Source organism: Ambystoma mexicanum, chromosome 1p, assembly GCF_040938575.1.
Source record: "Ambystoma mexicanum isolate Mex_15411 chromosome 1p, UKY_AmexF1_1, whole genome shotgun sequence".
In the NCBI taxonomy this organism is placed as follows: domain Eukaryota; kingdom Metazoa; phylum Chordata; class Amphibia; order Caudata; family Ambystomatidae; genus Ambystoma; species Ambystoma mexicanum.
Genome location: NC_090921.1, coordinates 988,304,166 through 988,326,680, shown reverse-complemented (window position 1 = coordinate 988,326,680; position 22,515 = coordinate 988,304,166). Strand labels below are relative to the sequence as shown.

Sequence of the window (22,515 nt, the reverse complement as noted above, 5' to 3'; positions counted from 1 at the left end):
AGGAGTATACGTATATTTTGCCAGAACACTGGTGACATTAGCAGCTTTCAGTGCTATACCACCAGCACTGAACATTCTTTTTCCTATGGCCTCAATCTTCCTATAATCTTTGTCAGCTGAGACAGAAGGATAAGATGACGCCCTAGACGATGGTGTTGCAGCCTGAACTATCAGACTTTCTGGTGTCGGGTGCTTTGTGAGAAAAGGTTTATCTATGGAAGCTGATCAATATTTTTTTCTTAGTAACTTGTTCACTGGTGTGATAGAATCCGGCTTAACCCAATTCCCGATGACCCTGAAACTCAATGCAGTGGGAAAGAGCAACAGTGCTTCCCTTACAAGCCCACTGTCCAGTATATCCGTAAGGTCATCTCTTTCAACTATCGCAGCTGGTTTAGACCAACCAAGATATTCTGACACCTAACTGATCACTGACCTATAAGATGGATCTGAGTAGCCAGCCACCTCTGGATTTCTAAAATACGTCTCGGGTGAAGTTTTCCAACTGCTAGTCTATTTCAAGGTTCAACAAGATTTCTCATCTTTGATTCTTCTGAAACAAGCTCATTTGGCACGTTGGGAGTCCCAAATTCGTATCTAGAGGGAGCTTGGTCTTCTTCTTCCTCGAAGATAGACCTGATGGATTTTAAAAAATCTGGTCTAGGCAATGGTTTATATGACTTTGTAGAGTCAGTCGAGGTCTTTGTAGGCTTCAAGGGCACTGAAGGTGCCGATGGCATCAAGGGTTTCGATGTCTTCGAAGAAGCAGACAGTGAATGCCTCGACTGCTTAGCCTCTTAAGTAAATGCCTCGACGGTTCGGGTGAATGCCTCGATGGCTGAAAGGTGAAAGCCTCAAGACTGGTGTCGAAGAACCTGGACCTTTGGCCTTCATGGAGAAAGATGGGGATTTCACCCTGTGCATTGAAGAAGGCTCCTTCAAATTGCGTCGAGGACCTTCTCTTCCTGGGGTCTTATGCACACAGGAAGGAGACACATCAGACTCCTTGCTGGTCTTTAGAGACACAGAGGGGTCACCAGATTTCTTCAACTCCTTTAGAGGCGCACTCAGAGGGGCCGCACTCTGAAAAGTTTTGAACATTTTCAGGTGGAAATGTTCCCATTCAGCGGGGATCGATGATTTAGTTGGAAAGGACACTCTGTCGGGAGAGCAGGAAGAAGTCGGCGAAGACCTGTGGCGTCACTTCTTGCTTTTTTGTGAGAGGATGACGAGTGTCGTGACCTCGATCTCGGGTGCTTTTATGCCTAGAGCACTTTCTCACAGGGCACATGTCTCTAGAGTCGAAGGAAAATTTTCTTTTCAACATGGTAATGGAGGGGGACTTGGGAGAAGGCTTACCTGCTTCGAGCTTCCCCTTCCTTTCCTGCAAGGCCTTGACCATCATGTACTGGCATGAGCCACAGTCATCACCTTGTGGCCTACCCCCATGCACCACAGACAGACTCGGTGCAAGGTCTGTAATGGGAATGTTTGCCCCACAGTCAGCACGCTGCTTAAAACCAGTATTTGGAGTCGAGGACAGGATGAGTAGAAGAATCAACAGTTGAAAGTAGCACGTATTTGAAATTTCTCTGACGCAATGTCACTCCGAAGTACGCTAGCTTGTGGAAAAAACAGAACTGAGGCAACGCGTGCTTCTTATACCAGCATCAACGTCACAGCCGTGGACAATACGGAGGCCGTTGAGGGCCATGACTCCATGCCGCACGGCGCTCTACTCTATAAAACAAATGTCAGAAGAAAGCTGCAAGCAGGCTTGGAGTATGAAAGATGATGAATACATTGGAGGACACAATCCATTCAAATACACGTTTTTACATTTGGTGGATCCCAACTCCTTTCTCTAGAAGGATTGTTTCATACTAGAGCGAGCCATGAAAGAAAGTCAACACCAGTGACAAAAGAAGCAAAGGACCCTTTGCTTGGCTGCGAGACAGCTGAAGATCTGGGTTTTGTGCATTTTGTATTCAACGTCTAGAAGACAGACATTGATGACCTTTTAAAGCAGCATCAGGACCTGTTTTTGTAAGTGGGATGCCTAAATAAACAAGAAGTGAGACGGCATGGGGGTCAAACCATAGAACCAGTGGCACTTAGGCGCAGACGGATACCGTTTCAACTCTAAGAAATTGGAAGAGGAACTGCTGAAGCTAGAAAAGGCAGATATCATTGAACCATTGAGAGGACCCACTCCATAAGGCTAACTGATTGTAGATGCACCTCAACCCCAAACAGCCAAAGTTGAACTTTGCGTGGACATGAGGCACCCCAACCGTGCAATAAGACGAGACAGGCATCAGATGCCCACTTTGGATGCTATTCTAGCGACCCTACAAGGTTCACCCATTTTCTCAATGACTGATCTGCAGTCCAGGTATCGCCAGTTGCCACTCCATGAAGAACCCAGAGCCATAAAAGTTTCTTCACACATAAGCATCTTCTACTACAAAAGTTTCAGTTTTGGAATTTCATTGATGTCGGAGGTCTTCCAGCAGACTACCAAGGGTGTGTTGGAGAGACTAAAAGGAGTCCTGAGCGTCAACGATGATCCCCTTATCTATTCGAACAATAAGAAAGACCACTTATGCCAGATGAAGACAGTATTCAAACACCTACGTCAGCACAGCCTGACTCTGAATGACAAGTGCACATTTCTGCAAAAGAAAGTTAGCTTTCTTGAGTTCGTCTTCCAGACGTCCAGCATGTCAGCTGACACGCTCAAGAATGCGTATATCAAGTCTTTTGCTCTGCCATCAACAGTGTCGGAAACACTAAGAAGGCACTCATGGAGGAAACTACAATGGGTTTTGGACTAGGGGTGGTTCTGGTGCAACTTGAGAAACCAGGAACACAACACCCAATTGCCTTTGCCAATAAAACTCTCACGACGACAGAGCAGAGTTACTCCCAAAGTGAAAGTGAGGCCTTGGCTGTGCTATGGGGGTGCAATCACTGCCACCTTTTCATCTTTGGACAACCTATCACTGTGGTTACAGACCACAGGCCATCCTTGACCATAATGCAAGTTTCAGTATTGAGAGCACCAGTACACCCCAACTGGTGTCTTCTGCAGCTACAGAGCTATGGTTGACCTAAAGTTTAGGGTGGGAGCCAGCAACCCAACAGATCACCTCTCACAGTACCCGGACCTGACAGAGGAAGCAACAAGGGGTTTGCTGAGGCAGTTTTTCATAGGATTAGCAGGTTGGTAGTCCACAAATTAATGTTGCTTATGGGAACCACTCACAGCCACCATGGCATTAAAAGGGAGATTGAACAGCTCCAAGGCAGTCAATTGCACTCGTTATCTATGGATAAGAGCCACTATAATAATCCGCTCACGTCTTTTTGAATGGCCCGAGGTGGGTCAGATATCGAACTGTCAATGGGAACAGAAGGAGCCCTTCTTTGAGGATACCACCAACATTCATACAGAGAGTCGTCCAAATAGCCCACACGGGACACCAATGGACGAGCAAGACAGGGCTCACCTACTGGAGAAAGATGTGTTCCCCGAGTTAGAGAAAACCATGGCTTCACTCCTAGCAACCTGCCGGTGCTGTCAAGTGGCAGCCATACAGGCGAGACATCCTCTGATAGAATCCCCAGACAGGGCACGCCTGCATGGCAATAGTAAGCATACATTTTGGACTGTACACCACAACAAGCATGTTGTAGTATTAAACGAATATTCCAGGAACCCAGAGGTTTGGTTCATACCCTTGGCCATGGTGGATAACCTCATTCCAATGCTAGAAGAACCTGTTGGTGCCCATTGCATCCCAGAGTCCATCAGAGCTGTGAGATTGGCATGGTGACAAGAGGGACACAGACACAAAGATATAGTTTGAAAACCTTTATGTCAAGAAAGGGGTTGGAATAATTCTGATCTTGCACTATGCTCCACGGCAGTAAACTCGACCATGAAAAGAAAAGAAAACTAGTCCACAGTCTGTCAGTCAAAATGCAAGAAAGCTCTGTGTCTAACCTAAGCTTGCCCTCACTCTCTAAATACAACAATGTGTTCAGGATAATGTTCAAACAAAAAGGGTGCATGAAAGTAAAGTCAGGATGCTAGTGGAGCCTTCTGGTGGCTCCCTTCCCCAAGATCAAGACACTCTGGCTGGTCACAGTTCTGCAAAAGTTCAGCCAAAGTTCTGTAAAGTTCAAATTAAAGTTTAGCAAAGATCAAAGTAAAGCTCAGCCGGGCTCAACCCTTCACAATAGCCAGTTCACAATATCTTTCCTTAGGCTTTGCTAGCGTTTTCCTCTCTCCCAGAATCAAAGCCTTTTTGGTTCTTCAAGATTCAATCTCATCAGTTTGACTTTCACTGATGTCCACAAAGTTCACTTTTCAACAGTTCCATTTGAATGTGAATTTTGTGGGTTTCATAAACGGACTTTCTTTAACAAATTCCAGACAGTCTTTCACAAACACATTGGGGGATTTTGCTCCCACTTCTTTTCCCAGTGTAGCTCTCCTTTTCCCCACTTTCTCCTTAGTGGTCTTCCTTACATCTGTCCCGTTGTGTTGTTGCAGATCAGAGACCTTCAAGAATGCAAAGCTTTTAACTTTCTCCTCTGCGCAACCACTTTGATCTGTCCTTCACTTCTATATGTATGTGTGCCGCTTGCACGTTCCATTCCTTTCTCTTCCTTTCTTAGCTTGGTGCCTGTGGCACACGTTGTTTCTATCTGTCTGTTCAGGTCACTCTCACCTTCTTGGTTCGGGTCACTCTTACCCTTTTGTCTATCCTCCCTTGAAACCTCCCCGTCTCCCTGATGGCTGAGGCAATGCTGGTGTTTCAAGATCTTCTTCTGTAACATGGGTCCCAGACCCCTTTGGCTTTTTCTTATGTGTGGGTCCCAGACCCCTTTGGCTTTTCCATATTATTTGTCTCTGCATTGCAAGTCCGACAATGCCCCTCTTCCTAGGGACAATAATGGACCTTTCTGTCTTTTACTTTCGTGCCACTTGCAGCAATCTTTCCCTCACTCCACCCACCTGCACGCTGCTGAGCTTCTCTTTCTCTACAACTCACCGGTCAGCGCAGCGCTGGCGAGTTGTTTTCAGGATGCTTGGGTAGAGGTCATGGTCTCACCTCCTGCCCCTCTGCCACCCTGGGGACTGGCACAAGTCACAAGGGAATGAGCATTCCGCTGGGCACGGCCAGCCGGTTGCAGTCTGTCTTTCTCTGGCTCTCTGAAGACACCTCCCAAGCCACGCTGCAGCCCCTTACAAACACTGGGACAGCATCTTGGCACTCTGTTCTCTGGATTCTCCAGGCCCCTGCTGCTGCTTCTTCCTGCTCTCTGGCTCTCGTGGTCCACTCTGCTCCCTGGCAAACTGGCTGGGGATTGAGAAGGGATCCCCTGCTGGACTCAGCCATGCAGCCTCCGTCCTGCTCTCCCAACAGCTTCTCTTTGTCCTCGCTCAGCAGCCTCCTTTTATACTTGGCTGGTGTGTCAATGGGCTGCATGTGTGTGGTCAGGGCTGGTTCTGCCTGACCTCCAATCTTCCACTTTGCAAGGCCTGCCAGTCCTTTAGCCCTGAACTGAGTCTAGTAGAGTCAGATGTGAATAGTCAGTGGTAAATTCCTGACCCTGCCTGACTCTGTTCATGGGACAACTTGGTGTTAGTGGGTGGCAGTCTTTCCTGGGTTTCTTAAGGTGTTTCCAGCAGGTAATCCTCACTACTCCCAGTTGCCTCTTCTTCCCAGTCTTAGTCGAAATTGGGGAGGGGACATGGAATGGGATTCTAAGTGTCCCATGAAAGCCCAGGGAGGGGTTTCAGAGGAATAACGGGGGGAGCGGAAGATCGAGTGTGCTTGAACATACCCCATTAAGGCTCAGAGAGAGTGGATTAGTATACAATTGTAAGAGGAAGAATACCAGGTCTCTCCAAAGGGGTTCTCACCCCCTCCCCCTAAGTCTCGTCTGCACAGGTGATCCTCCCTCCCTGACCCCCAGGGTCAGGATCCAAAAGCGCCAAACTTTCCCTGGCGACCTGAGGGGAGGATTGTGGGCGGAAACAGGTGAGAACACCCTCAGGTTTCTCACAAGGGCTCATGCCTCAGAACTATTACAGAGTGCTTGCATTTTACAGCACAAAGTTTGGAATACATTTTCTTAAAAAGACAACACATTTACAACTAGTTTTGTAGGGGGAACACATGAAGTACTCCAAAAGATATGCCAGGTCAACAACAGTACACAGAAGCATAATGCAACACATTTTCATGCTGGATGTGCTGAAAGAAAAAATCATGGGGCCTAGCTCAATCAGATATGCTAGCGTTACCCTGCTTTCAAGCTGGTTAGCCCAAAGCAGTTCATTGGACCTGTGTCAACAACATAAGCCTGTGCTGACTCTCCTTCACGCTGCTTGTCTCCAAAGAAAGCCCCTGGGAGATGTTGCAACGGTATATGTCAGGCTGTCCACTTTTCATTCAGGTAGTGCCCAAAAGAGACATGACACTTGTCTCAACAATGTGTGCCTTCATTTCCACTGTAAAACACATTATCATGCTGCTTGTGACCACAAGAGATCATGATGCCTGTCAACAATAAATGCCAGCACCCCCGACCCCACCCTTTCATGCTGCTTGTGCACAAAGAAAATCATGAGCTGTGTCTCAACAATATATTCCAGCACTGCCACAGTGATGGGCATTTTCATGCTGTCTGTGTCGAAAAAATTATGAGGACTACTTCAACATAGGACAGCAATGCCATTGTAAAACACATTTTTATGATTCTGGTGCCTTACTAAAATAATCTGGTCTGGCTAAAAAACATGGCAGTGTTCCTTTGTGCCCAAAGGAAATATGAGGCCGGTCATAACCAGATGTGCCCTGTGCATGCGCACACCCACCAGAGTTCTCAATGTTTGTGGCTATGCGTGAGAATGCCATCCAGTTGTGTTTCTTCCCTTTTGGATTCAGGGACGTGTAGCTTTTTAATTCCCATTTGAAATATAGGAAAATACTGATCCCAGAATGACCAGGGCTCTTGCTCTTCCTCCTCTTCCTATTCCTCTTCTTCCTCCTCCTCGTCCTCCTCTTCTTCCTCTTCCTCCTCTTCTTCCTCTTCCTCCGAAACAAGGAAGTAAGTTGATTAAGACCTTCCTTCCATGAGTTGGACATCTGAAGGTTCCATAGGAGACTGCTTGCTGGGGCCCAAATTCAGTCCTTTTTGCATGCTGAAGCTCCAAACACAATGTTCTCATGATCCTCTATGGCTAAGGCTCATTGGCATAACACTTAGCAGCTGCAAGGACATACTTCCCTGCATGCCTTGATGTGAGATGGTGCCTTGTGACATGGGACATCTGTCCCTGCTAGCAGGAGGTGGCGTTTTCATGCAAGTTCCCTGATGCGAAAGCCTTGGTATGAAACCAATGGCAGTCTCTGCATAATGGAGGTGCACTGCCCAAATGCTGACTACACACAGGCAACCACTGCCTTCACAGTGTCCAACGCACTATGGAACAAGTGAGTCTTAAGATCTCTGTGGAATCTCACTAATTCATCTTTCGTCGTGTAATGCAGAAGGAATCAGTTCTAGGGAGATGAGCTTTGTAAACTGAGAAATCATCCTTTTGACCTCTTGTAACTGGGTGGATGGTTAGCAGATCTAGGTGCCTGCTTGGTACATAAGGTCAGAGGATCTTTCAGAGGTGTTCAGTTGCCCTTCCGTGTAATGTCTTAGAAACTAGGCAAAACATTTTAAAATGTGATCTATGGTTGGGGGCCAATGCAAGGCCTTCCGAGTCAAAAAGACATGGTTTGTGCACCTTAGTCAAGGGATAAATGAATTATGTGTAACCCTATGCTCTTTGGTGATTGCTCGTAGTCCTTTCTGTGAGTCCTGTGTTCAAGGCATTACAGTAGTCTAGGGCTGAAATGGCTACCGCAAGGACCACGGCTATGTGATGACGTAAGTGAAGAGGTAGGATGCCCGGGGGCGCAGATGAGTAGCAAGAAAGATGGCGGTCTGAGCGTGAGCTCTGACCCCGGCATAATCCTGATTCATTAAATATCCTTCCTTGTGCCAGATTTACTGATACAAAAGGCGTGTGAGGCGGTGGATGGTGCAGAGCAGACGGTGGCCGCATCTTGTCCCGATCCAATAGTGGAGAGCGAGGCACGAGCCTCTTTAGGTGAACGGCGAGGCGGTAGAAAAGCTGAGCCCGGGGATTACATCCATAAACCCCCGGGGAATACATCCATAAACCCTGGGAGCGCTGCTAATGTGGGCTGCAGCGGACTGTGTGGGGGAGGGGTGGCAAGATCCTGCAGCCCCCACTGTGGACAGTGGGCTGCTTTAGCTGAAACTCTCATTTCGTACCGAAGGGGACCCTCCCGGGCACACGTGCAGATCATCCTCAGCACAGAGGAACGGAGTCGCTGCAGCAGTGAGATCAGGCTGCAGTTGGGTTACCGGTCCAGAACTCCACAAAACTTAGACCAGCAGACGTGGTGTGCCCCGTCACTCGGTCTCTCGTGGCTTGCTACAACACAGGTGAGAGCTGGGGGACCGGGAGAGTGCAGCAGCAGCACCTGGACGCAATATATCACATGAAAGCCCCCAGGCTGCACACACCACACCCTGCCTCTCAACTTTCAACACCACTTTGCAGTCCTACAGGTGGAATGCTGCAGCAGCATACAACCCATGAGAAAATGCTAGCCCAGAGGAACGTTTTGGCCCCAGGAGATACAAGGGCTGCACAGTGTCGGCAGCCAGTGCGGGCTGGTGTGCTGGGCTAGCCTGCTGGACCGGAGGGCAGGGACGTCATTTCTCCAAAATGCCAGGGGTAGCGGAAGTGACATCACACGACCCTTGACCCCCTGATGACATCACAGGAAGTGATGTCATTTGACCCACCCCGAAGTGATATCACGGGAAGCTATGGAACACGACCTTTCACCCGTTGACAAAACAGGGAGTGGCATCACATAGCATTGTACACTACGAAAAATATGGTTACCATATCACTATAATGTGATGTACATTTCATACAAGAATGGATCGCCATATGTATCCTTAAGATCAGTGTCTATAGGCCCATATTACCAAATTACTGTGAATGCAAGCAGACGTCCATGACCAAATGATAATGTGTTATTATAAAGCACTTACGCTTAAGCGCTTTATATAGAAAATATATACACCCAATATCACCCAACCTGTGATGGTACTCATCTATCTAGCAATTATTGTATAGAATTCCAGAAAGACACATTATTTGGTATTCCTATTCTTTCTTATTTAGGGCCAGTACTGAAAGTGTTAGACTTGTGGCATTCCTGTTCTTATTTGTCTTTTTTTAAGGGGCCTGAAAAAGAAGTCAGCCACATCAGAAGTAAAGAGCCACATGGTGCTGGCCACAGACCAGGAGGCTGCATTATAAAAAAAAAGAAAAAAAAAAGAAAAAGTTTTTTTTTTTAACAGGTTGCAAGGGAGACCACAGAGGTCGCAAGGGAGACCACAGAGGTCGCAAGGGAGACCTCAGAGGTCGCAGTTGCGACCTCTGGCGACCCCTAAATGACGTCCCTGCCGGAGGGCCTGACGTGCCACAGAATCCACAGTGAGTAATCTAGCAGGTTGGGGCCTGGGAAGAAGGAGAGATGTGGCAAAGACCCCCTGGCCTGACACTTGTAGCGAAACCCCCTATGTGACATTGCCCAGCTGGGGTGGAGTGGCTACCACAGAGGGACATCCTTTTTCCTGTTACAGTGGCCTTGGCGAGAAGGCACCACCATAACAATGTTGGAGAGGGACCTGAGGCAGGGTTAAACTTTACTGAGAATGACCGCCCGATCTATGCTGCTGTGAGAACAGAGGGGGAGATGGGCCCTGCTATAAATGAGCTCCTCGACAATAATCCTGTTGGGATCTCAATGAGAAGGTATGGAGGGTGCAGCGGGTGCCCCATACTTAAGCACACTATACCAAGGTGGCCCACACCGAACATCTTTACCTAGCAGGAGTGCCACTGGTGGGCGGCAAGGAGGACAGATTGGCACCAATGCCTGAAAGGACTTGTGTCTTTCCTCTGACAAACATCTTGATTGCGGTGTGAGGGGCCGACCACTGGACATGCGATATGACGAAAGGAGCAGGAAGAAAGCGTGGGCCTATGTACGGGACCCTACGCCGGAAGATTTAGGTACTAGTGGCAGTAACTAGAGGACGCATATGGGGATTCCAAAGATAGGGCATTGCTGGGTGTGATTAAGTAGAATATGCTCAAGTCTGGGAGCTAGCGGATAAAGAGGTTCAGTACATGGCCAAGCCTGCCCTTGCACAGAGATATGGGGAGGTGGACAGGCCCAGAGGTTCCTAGCGTGGGTGGTGAGAGGCGAGGGCAGCCCATTACGGGGATAGGGAGCCGTGCATGAAGACATGGGGAATTCCTACACGATTATGCGACCCTATATGCTAATGCTGATAGTGTACAGACGCAGAGCTGGATTACTATAATCCGGGATATAACTTGACATTGGAGGAAGTGGTTGCCACAATTATGTTGCTGGCGTCGGGGGAAGGCCCGGGCTCGGATGGCCTAGGGATTGAACTATACAAAGAATTTCTACTGACCCTGGCACTGAGGCTGCTAAACTGTGAGGAGTCCCTAGAGCTGGGTCGGCTCCCACCGTCCCTCGCAGGAGCGATACTTACTGTCCTCCTAAAGCCGGGCAAGTCTCTGCATGAGTTGGCATCTTATAGACCTCTGTCCTTGATTAATACAGATGCTAAAGTGTTCACAAAAATAATGGCAACCCGGCTTCTCTCCTGTATGTCGCTGCTAGTGCATCCAGATCAATCAGGATTGATCCCCAACAGATCCACGGCATTACATTTTGGGACGCTCTTTTGTATAATCTCGCAAATAAACCTGCATGCCAGGGCAGTTGCTGTATCCCTGGATGCGAAAAAAGTTTCTGACTCAGTTTCTTGGAAATTCCCGTTTAGTGTGCTGCAGCAATTCCAGTTTGGGGGGTACTTTATCACCTGTGTATGGCTGTTGTATTCGGGTCCAGTCGCTAGGGTCTGAACCAATGGCGTGCTCTCACAGACCTTTAAGCTGGGCTGAGGGACGTGCCAGGGATTGCCCCTGACCCCACTCTTGTTTGCCCTCAAGATAGAACCCCTTTGCACGGTTGGTGAGAATGTGACATGGGCATAGGGGTATTTGCATATCCAAGCCGCCAAAGATAATCTCACCTCATGCGGAGGATACTTTATTGTACGTGCGAGATTCGGCATAGAATCTTGGCCCTGTAATGGAGGAAGTCACTAGATATACATATTACTCAGGTTACAAAATAAACAGAGCTAAATCGGAATTGTTCCCGCTTAGATTCGAGATGTTGCAGCCTGCTGACCTAATGGGGTTCCCGCGGGTCCCAGGCAGGTTTAAACACCTTGGCATACTGGTCTCCAGAGATCACTGTTCACTGTATGCTGACAATCATGAGCATCATCTGGGCCGCCTTGCCACCAAACTACAGATGTGGACTGGGTTCCCCAGGTCGATACACGGGCGATTGTCCATATTAAAAATGATTGTGGTCCTGTTAGGCAGAAACCTGTGCAGTTCCCTTAGGGAACACTGCAAAAGATTTAAGACTACAGGTGGTTGGCAGTAAACCCAATTGGTAGCAGTCTGCACCACCCAGATTTACCTGGTAGCTGTGGCTGAGCAGTCAGACTTCTCTCAAGAAGATTTAGGCAGTATGCAAAGTATACACAATAGGCATTCAGATACAATAATACAAGCAAACACTGACCAGAGCTTGGGTACCAAAGTATATAATTATTTATTTAAAAACACACTATTTGAAACACTCCAGCACTCTTATTGTAAAATATTCTAAACACAGTTACTATTGTAATATATACACCCCTTTTTCCTTATCAGATAAGTCACAGTAAAACACCACTTATTTTCATACAGAGGTGAGTGCTTAACTAGATGGCACTCCAATAAGTTTGTGAGAAAGGGAAGGAAAAAGACAGAATATGGAGAGGTACACCACTCTAAGATTCAGGAACACTGTTAGCAAGGCAGAAGAGCAAAAGTAACTGGTGAGCCAAAGTCCAAAGGCTGGGCCCACTCTTAGAGAGAGCAGAGCACAAATGCGCCCAAGATCACACAGTTACACTAGGCTTTGAAAGTCTTGCAGAGGGTTCAAAAAGAATTTAGAGAGGCTTAGGAAAGTTTAGCCAGGGTGTCCCTGGCTAACCCAGGTTCAAAAGCCGGGGGCTAAATCTACCCCGTACAGTCGGTAGCAAGGGAAGCCAGGCGGGACACGGTACCTTAAGTGGGAAGGATCCTCCAGCGGTGGCAGTTGTTCCTGGTAGTGGGTGCAAGTTGCGTCGTCGTCCAGGTGAAGAGAAGATTTCGACTTGGAGGAAAGATGAAGGTCGTTGCACTACCAGGGAAGAAACCAGCCGCAGAATTTTCCGGTTAAAGGTGGTACCTTTGTTTCGCGGTCGTGGTAAAACGTGGTATCCCGGTTGCCGGGGTGCTTGGCACAGGCAAGGCGGCCACGAGGTACGTCGGGAAGGCAAAAAGATGGTGAAACTGATTATCCCCACCAGTCAAAGGAAGAAGACTCTCCAGCGGGAGATCTCCTCTGTCGTTGGGAAAAGTGGTGAGGCGGTCCAGCAGGGCTCCCCGGTGGTGGTGTCGTGGCAGGTCGGCTCAGCTTCTCCCTCGTCGGATTCTTAGGTCCTGTGGCGACTTCTGAAGTTCCAGTCCCCAAAGTCCTGCTTTTATGCAGAAAACCCCCATTCACTCTGCCTAGCTGTCACTCAAACATGCTAAGTGGTGAGCCGGCCGGCTCACCACTTGGGCCAATCAGGATGGAGTGCGACTTGAGTTGCCTAGGCAACTCAGTCCAGGGTGCCTAAATTCCCCTCCACCCCTCCTAAGTACCCCAGACAGAGTGGCACCACTTTGGAGGGCTTCTGTGGAGAAGCCCGCCAAAAAGTGGAACAAAGGGCTCGACTTGGGTTGGAGTCACAGAAGAGAACACAAACGCCATTTTAGAATCAAGTTTTGGCAAAAAATACCAACCGGAGAATTAATATTAATTAAATAAACCGGCGGTATGTTCGAGGCTACCGTAAATAATTAAATAAAGATAGTAGCCTAAAACAATGGGAAATCCCATAGGAAAATATTTGCGGTTGAATATAAAAAGTAGTATCCACTGCCACCAGCCGAAACTCGATCAGGGGGGACGGAGACGTGCCCCCTCGACTAACAGACCCTGGGGCAATCGAATTGCCCCAGCCAGTACGTCCACAATATGATGGTTTGTACTGGTTCTGTTCAGAATTTAAGACTAGTAAAGTCAATGGTGACTTTACATGCCCTGGGAGACAGTCCGTCCCAGGGTATGGAGTCTATACTGGGGGGTCACTATGACACCCCTGTGTCACTGCACTGAGGGTGCTGTGTAACACACATCACAAAAACACATGAAGCCCTATGGAGTAAAAGACCCCATAGCCCATTAAACACATCTAGATTCAAAGAAACACACTCAAATCATGCCCAAGAGTGAGGGTAAAAGAGTCTCGCGCTTGGCAGGAGAAAAAAATAAACCCCAAAAATCCAGCAAAGCTGCTGGGGGACTCACTAGGTTAGGAAATTCAGCCTAAACAGAGAATTCTCCCTAACAGGTCCCCAAACTAGAGGTAGGATACCCAATAGAAGGTATAAGTGGTGAGGTTAAAAGTCCTAAAATATACATTTGTTGAGGCCCTTGAACTATTGCTTTTCCACCGACTAGTTTAAGACCTTTTGCCTGATGAGTCCCATTTCATCCATAGCTCGGGTTAGTGGGGGGGGGCAACCCTGCTCCAACCATCTTTGCAGGCATCAGTTATTCCAAAGGGATTCCCTCTGCTTGCCGTTAGGTCGTTTTTCATTTTTATGCACACTCTCCTCTACAGGCGAGTCCCCCAGCGCTTTTTGCTGGACCACTGGATTTTTAGTCTGTTCCCCTGAGTGTGTGGGAACCTCTTTCCACACTCATTCAATCTTTTACCCCATCTTTGGGGTCCTTCTAGATTTCTTTTTATACCTTTTTCTTGGAGTTATGTTTTCCTTCACGTTTTATAGCATCTGTCTTTGACTTTTGCAACACACAGCACTCTCTGTGCAGTGTTGCTGGGAGACCTTAGGGCTTCCTTTTTGATTTTGTGTTACAGGGGGATATTTTCATCCTTCCTACCTTTTCTATTGTGAGATCAGCACACCCCACCTTATGTGGGGTGCCGAGGGGCTACACAGTATCCCCTTTCTCACTGCTCCTGTAACTTTTTGGTTACAGTGACAAGCTAATCTGAATGGCAGGTGGCAGTGGTTTTATCCTACCTACTTTTGTCCAATGTGTAATCCCAGGCTGTACTTACAGCCACGTTAGTGCACAGAAATGGTGGCAGTGTTCCTTGTTCATCAATTTAAGGTGGCTTGTCCTTTCTTGGTCCTTCATCTGTCGTGCATGGTAGCAGTGGTCCTAGTTTGACTTTTGCCTTTGGCGGGATCCCTTTCTGAAGCCTGCCGAGGCTCCGGTGTGTCTGTGAGGACAGGTAATGGGGAAGGACTCAAACTCTGCTGCTTTTTGTCTTCTGCTGTGCATTCCTGGAACCAGTTCCAACTGGGGGGCTGGCTGTCCTGGAAAGACATCCACCACCCAGCGTTTGAATGCTGCATGGGTGCTGATTCACTGGGTTTCTGCATAAAAAGCATGGATCCTGAGGCTGAAGACAAGCTGACCACTGGAACTGAAAAATAACAATGAGGAAGAAGAGCAGGGATGCCTGCAGCCACGTCCAGATGACCGGAGATGCCTTCTGTGTAACTGCTGCTGTGCGACCCCTCCTTACAAGCATTAAAAGAACTCTGAAAAGGACAACTATCTCCATTAGACTGATGGGACCAATCATTTGTGAGACTACCTGAATTTCGAGCCATCCCATGATGAGCTGTGACCTTCACGGGCTGCAAACTGCCAATACCCTGGGACCTGTGGTCACTGTGCAGTGCATAGTCTTCCGAAAACCGAATTCTCCCAAAACTTTGGTAGACTCCTTCCAGACCTCCAGAGATAAGATTCCATTAGGTCCCCTTAATAGAGTGCTGGACCAAGAAAGCGAGACAAATCGACTGTGCGGTAACTGTTCTTCACTGGTGTTTTGGAAAAGGCGACAAAATCAGAGAATCCTGAAGAATCCTTCGCTGAGAGCCTCTTCATTTGACTGCTGGTGCGAGATCCATTCCAGTGTCCCTACTTTCATCTGTCTGACCAGTAATCCGGTGACCGGGTCTGCTGTATCGTGGAGGAGTCATGCTGAATTCTCGTCTTCATTTCTAAGGTACTGCGAGACTCTTGGTAGAATTTTCCCAGAGTTGCTTTGCTGCTCGATTGTTGCTGGAGTGCTGATTTGTGTGTTTGGAAGTTCGCCAATACACATTCGTCCAGGCCTAATGCCTGTGTGTCTTCAGGGAGCCTTCTCTGAAGTCCCTGAGCCCTTTTGCCAACAAAAGCTTCACTTACTTGCAACTGAAGACTTCCTCTGCAAAGTTGGAACTTTCTACAGCTTGTGCCTTACCTATTTTGCCCTCCAATCTGACTCTGAGATACTCATAACTAGCTAGGGAGGGACGTCTAAAGTGTTAGGCCTCTGTGAAATAAAGTATTTACCTGCTTTATATTGGTTTTGTTTCATCCATTTCTACCTGAAACAGATAGTCTGAAAAGTTATTGCAAAGGTTTTACTTACTTTGAAATGCATTCTGCCATTCTACAAGTAGTAGAAAAGTGTTTACCTACTGTGAATATTGCATTGGTTATTCTAAGTTACATATTGAATGTTTTTTGAAGAATTACTTTACCTTAGTGTATATATAAAATAAACCACTATTTGTATATGACTTTAGTGTGTCAGTGTTTCATACAGCGCCCAGATGCCCCCGGGTTAGGTGTGCTATACAAATCGCAAAAATAAATAAATATGTGTATACTCCAAGTTCTTTATACCACCTACACCCCTTTCTCCCTCCTAATATAAGCCTGTCTGCTCAGCCATTGCTACCAACATACTTGTGTGGTTCAGGCATATATTAAGAGTTGGAGCACTGTGTCCCAAGTGTGAGTCTTCAAAAGTCCTACATAAGGTGGACTTTTGCAAAACTCCCTAACACTTGCATGTGTGGAGAATCAGAGAATCCTTTTGGCATCTCCAATACATGCAAAGTGGAAGAGAGTTGGTTTACATGTACAGCCAAGAAGAGGCAATCACTCTAGCATTTCCTATGACTACAAAAAGAGTGGGGAAGAGTATCAACAATCCTGATCCAGTGGGTGGCAGCTTTACTACCACCAGCACCATCCACCATTCACTAAAATGAGCATCAGTTTCTCGGTTTAGTGAAGGTGAATGGGACTTGGGCAAATGTGATGTTTTGTCAGCAAGGTTGACAACATCGGATGCAGGTAGAAGCTTCCTTTTTACCCAGCCTTTAAATTGATGTCTAAGTCTCCATCTGAACCTTAAATCATATCACTTACTTTGAATATGCCTCTCTGGCACTCCTAATAGAAGAAAGTCCAGATGATGATCATGAAAAGCAACAAAAGCCTTATTCTTGAATCACTGTTCAGATCAATGGTCAAGACGTTCCTTAATGGCCACGAAGAAGCTAAGTCTCTCACTTTCTTTCTGGAATCACTGAATCTTACTCTCAGGCTTGTCTCAACCCCAGAGTGCCTGGACCTAACTCTAGAAAACAGTATGATATGGAGGAAAGGCTAGTTTCACTTTCCTTGAAAATATTGAAAGTTAAAGGCGACAACTAGAATCTTAATCGGGCAGAATACTACTGAACTGTACCATAATGGAATTAATGCAGTTACACTATTTATTTTACAAAACAAACTGTGGTCATTAATAGCTTTAAAACAACACTTATGGTTGATTCCCATCTTCATCATAAACACCCCTTTCCTACAGCAGCACTAACACACAATGTAAAGATACATTTCGAAAATATATATTCTAAAATCCTACCCATTAGAGCTAACATTCAGGTTACATCTAACCATGAAGCAACCAATCTAAGGGTACATCTTTTGGAGTGCAATTGAACGTTCAGCCACCTAAATAAGATCTAGACACATACTTCTTCCTCATAGTTTGTTCTGAAAAACATATTACCCATCTATTAAACACACTGAAACCTTACTGGGCTAGCACAGACCCAGAACCAGCTTGGATTCTTAAAAATATACCCGATACATGTATACCTGTATCCCTACCATTGCCAAAATACTAAACACCAACCAACTTTCATGCACAATGCTGGCATCCTCAACAAAAAAACACTGTCCAGACACATTTATTTTTAGAATGGCCCTGGGTCGTAATTTCCTGGCTAACTATTGGCCCATAGTTTTCCAGTCAAATGCAACCTTTTGTGGACTGCCATAGACTTCTTGACCTCAACCTGTCCTCAGATACAAACGTGTTACTTCAATTCTCGGCAGCCCTCCTCCTTGCAACTCGGTCAATACCATTGCAAACTCAGGAAGTCTCTCAAAACCCTTCTCTTCCCTCTGCCTTAGTCATATTTCTGTGCTTCACAGTAGTATGACTTGCGATGGCCCTCGGTCACAGAGTGTGCCATATAAATGTGGTTGATAGATCATCTATTAGCTTTAATCACATTGCTCATATTGTGAAATAGAAAGTGAGCGTGGATACAGCTTTATACTTAATCAGTTCTGCTTTTTGCTAGATTTATGTACTCCATTCATCTACAGGTAAATGGTGGCATGACATAAGAACCAATCATAATTGCATTACCATTATTCCAATCGCTTCACAGGATGCATATTTATATATTTGTAATATCATTGCAGTGCTAGTTTATGGTGATGGGTGCCATAAAACATAGTACAATTCTCGTGGGCGTGACCGAACAGGAGATGAACATGGTCCTAGTGACTGTGTTTAAATTGGTAGAGGAGCATGTTTGTTTTTTACTTTTATTAATTTGAATATAAGGTGCAATAACTACTCTATGCAAATCTCCCTGTTAAAAGGTCTTATGTCACTGAAAGGTGTTAAATGGTGCTAAAATGAAAACGTAGGGGAAATAATGAGGTGTGTCTTCAGAGAATGAAGGATTGCTAACATAGGCAAGTGACTTTAAATCCCTATTTTAATATAAAATGTTGCATTGCAATTTCAATATTCGAGGGATATAATTTTAATTACTTCTGTTTTTGAAACTGGTTTAGGTCAAGCAGAGATAAAATACGATATAATGCTGAAACCCTTAATCTATTGGATTCTAATATGGAATAATGATTCATTGTTACCCTATAGAGAAGGTCTCATAGAAATAATCAAATGGAATGGTGGTAAAACACTTCGATGATGTAAATATGTTACATTGATGTTGCAGAATATTGGCCTGGAATTTTTATGGTTGGACCCAACAAGATATGGATCCCAGTCTAGAAATACACTAAAGACTAGCTTTAGAGACTGGGTGCTGGATACTAGAAAGGATATTTGCTATTCACAACGCTTGTCGTATAGTTATATTCTACTGAAGGTTAACTTGGCGATGGAACCTTATTTAGATTATCAAATTGAGAGGCAGAAGAAATATTTATATACAAGATTTCACCTGAGCATCTTACCACTCGCAACTTTTACTGTACATTGGAGAAGAATGCATTCACTAAATACCCTTTTTGTGCAGAGGTTCAGTAAAATGAACTGCATTTCTTTTTAGCATGCCCTTTGTATAATGTTGCAAGTTGGAGATGGCTTAAATCAGTTATGAACAGTTATGGTATCAGGTACAGGAAAGATGTGTTGTTTTTTATGTAATCTTGTTCGTCCCCTACAGTTTTCAATGCTGTTACTACGTGTTTAGCCAATGCTTTTTTACATGAGAAAGACGTCTTCGAGTAGATTAATTGAAATGTAATCCAGTAGTTGGACCCAAGTAAATACATGATTTCTAGAACTAATTAACTGTATTGAACTCTAACTCCGGTAGGCAAGTACAAGTCAGACCTGTTTTATGTAGTTTGTTTTATTTTTGTAATTGTATGTTTTATATCACAATTTTATGATACTGTTTGCTGTGGTTTTAATGGATGTATGCTTTTGTGGCAATGCGCCAAAATAAATCTTATTTGATTTATTTATTGAAACTGGATGTGCACATGTAGGATTGGTTTAGCCCAAAAAAAACTCAGTGTTTTTGTAGTCAAAGCTGTCCTCTGGCATTGGCACCCGGCAGGAGATGCAAGCTGTCCATTTGTACCTTGTAAGAGGTAAGGATCTGAAGAGTGGTTCCTGCTGTCAATTTCAGATGCAAGAGATCCTGGTTTCTCTCATCGATCCGCTCCAGGAACTGGCTGTTCTCAATCTTCAGCTGCTGGAAATCCACCTCATGTAGCACCTCTCCAATTTCATCTTTCTAAAAGGCAACAGATGGCACTTGTGAGTAGCTAACTCTGACACCTGGCATAAAAACACTGCACACCACACCATCAATATGCTGTGTTTCAAATACAATGAAATACAGATCCCTCTGTACTCCATTAAAGGTTTTCATTATCACCCATGGGTATTTTGTCTGTCCGTCATTCAAATTCTCTGTGTTGTGCCTCTACTTTATGCCTAGTGTACCTGTTACTAATCTGTTTTCATACCATACCCTCCTTTGTTCAGTGCCCATTATTCACCACCACTTGCTCTGTGCCTTTACTGGTCACCTGCCCAGGTTACAAAACCCCTAATCCTTCTCTATGTCCCATCGATTATCTATTTCTGTTCTGTGCCCTTTGCCAGCCTAGTACACTATTGCCCCCATTCAGCTAGCTATGTCTGTCACAAAAGTCACAAAAGCACATCTCTAGGCTGTATGTATCAGTGTCTTACTACTTATTGAATTACCCAACCACCTGCTCAGGTTTTCTTTTTTTCTTAAAATGTATCTTTAAAAAAATGTCCAACATATCAATAAACAAAAGAAAAGGAAAAGAAAAAAAAGAGTTATCTTCCACCATTCCCTTCCCCTTCTCAGCTTTTAATCTCCACAATAATCAGACACATTGAGACACATAAAAGTAAGGCTTTCTATGAGGGCGTCATCCTCTCCTCGGTTAAGGTGTCTTAACAAGCGAGACTCATAACCTGCTATTTGTATAAGGTCCTTTCACTGCCGGTATAAACTCCCTTGAACTGTCTTCCAGTATCCTATTATCTTTTTTGTGTTGCCAATGCAAGTGAAAACCCTTTTGCTTGTTGATCAGGAAAGTCCAGCATAAACACTGATGATCCCATTAAGTCCAATGTTTAAGACTTCTCTAATCTAATACCCAAAGTATGCTCAATGGTTTCAAATACCTTTTGACAAATAGAACAAAAATTGGGAATTCCCAAATCATATTTAGAAGGGATCCCTTCAACCGTCAACCCCTCCAGAATTTCTCAGCAGGGACCTATTGGCTTTCTTGTCCGGAGTCAGGAACCAATAAGATGTCTGAAGGAGGCAGTACGAAATAGAGAGCAATCTTAGTCTTTTGGGCCAAAAGACTAGATTTTCAGTATTATTTGCCAAGTTGCATTATACCATGTAGAGTGTAAGTCGTTTTCCCATTGAGCTTTAAGATCATGCAATAAATCTACAGGTAGATCAGCATAACAAACCATACGCCCATGCTATCACATTCCCACCATTGATGAAGAGGCTTAAATATATTGAAAAAGAGATTGTAGGCCATTCTGTTGTCAGCATACTTCAGATTTAAGTGGCAATATTTATTTTACACATTTCAGGAACTACCATGGTTGCCACGATGGCCCCCCACATAAGTGCATTGCTTTACGTACACATTTTAATCAGACAACCTTATAAATCATCCTGTTTAGTATACATTTCTGAAATATTGGAGATGCTATATTGATGACATGTTTGCTCTTTGGCACAGTCCATTACCAACATTACATAACTTTCTACATTTTTCTAATGCAATCGATGACTGCATTCAGTTTACCGCCAATGTGGGAAATCCAGGTGTTCATTACTTGGATGTTGAAGTCATTCCTGAGTCACTGAAAATAGTTACTAATGTTTTTCACAAACTAACTGGCAGCAACAATTTGTGGCATCATCTTAGTTTTTGCACTCCTAGCACATTGTATGGATTACCACATAGTCAACTACTCTGGGTAAAACGCATCATGAGTGATGATAAACAGTACCATAAGGAGTCCAGGAAAATGCTTGCCAAATGTCTGAACAGAGGTTACTCACAAGACATCTACAAATCAATCCTTGCACAAAGAACGCCAGCAGAATACTACAAAAATCTTCTGAACCTATCACCAGCAACAGGAACTGTAACCGGCAAAACTCCTGGAAACCTACGTATACAAACTAACCCAAGAACACGTAGAAAAACACCACCTGTTAGACCAAGCTCAAGTCGGTTTCAGACCCGCAAGAGGAATGGAAGCAGCACTACTATCCATCTGGGACGACCTAAAAACTAACGCAGACTCAAACACAACCGCAGCCCTTATTCTGCTTGACCTCAATGCAGCCTTCGACACAGTTAGTCATGACACCCTAACCTAAGACTAGAAGACATAAGCATTACAGACAGCACTACTCTGGACTAAATCCTTCCTAGCAGACAGAAAAGAAACCGTATGGATTAAACCCTTCAAATCCACTCCACTATTTAACGACTGTGGAGTACCACAAGGATCCTCACTATCACCACTGTACTTCAACATCTACCAGACTCCGGTTATCAGAATCTTCAAAAAATACCACATTACATGCTACAACTACGCAGATGATACTCAAATCATCTACAAAATCAAAGACACCCAAGCTGATCATTCAACCCTAATCGAGCGTCTAAGAGAAGTCTTCAACTGGATGAATGTCAACAAGCTGAAAATCAACCCAGGAAAGATAGAAAGCATGATCATATCCAAAGACCAAGAGAAAGAAACCGCCATCCCGTTGCCAACGGAAATGGGAACCGCACCATCACCATCTAAGGTAGTAAACAATCTGGGAGTCCTGATGGACAACACCCTGACCTTAGAACCACAAATAAATCCAACAGTCAAGAAATGCTTTTTCCTCCTCCACACGGCAAGAAGAATCCTACCTTTCCTCTCCTTCATGCACAAAACACTCACTATCGTCGCCCTCATCATGTCCAGAATCGACTATGCAAACAGCCTCTACCTCGGAATACCAGAATACCTCCTGAAGAAACTACAACGGATCCCAAATACAGCAGCCAGACTTCTCCTCAAACTATCAAGACGAGAACACATCACCCCTGCCCTAAAAACACTACACTGGCTCCCAGTAAAACATTGCATCACCTTCAAAACAATGTGCATAACGCACAGGGCAAT

The 22,515-nt window shown here is 45.2% G+C and overlaps 1 protein-coding gene across 1 annotated transcript in view; it reads right to left on the bottom strand.

Annotated features, from left to right (window-relative positions):
- Window positions 1-22,515, bottom strand: part of CFAP263 (cilia and flagella associated protein 263) — a 614,832-nt gene that overhangs the window by 238,043 nt on the left and 354,274 nt on the right. The window contains exon 6 of the mRNA XM_069654512.1: window positions 19,391-19,546. Coding sequence (XP_069510613.1) covers window positions 19,391-19,546 — 156 coding nt within the window. The remainder of the gene's footprint in view (window positions 1-19,390; window positions 19,547-22,515) is intronic.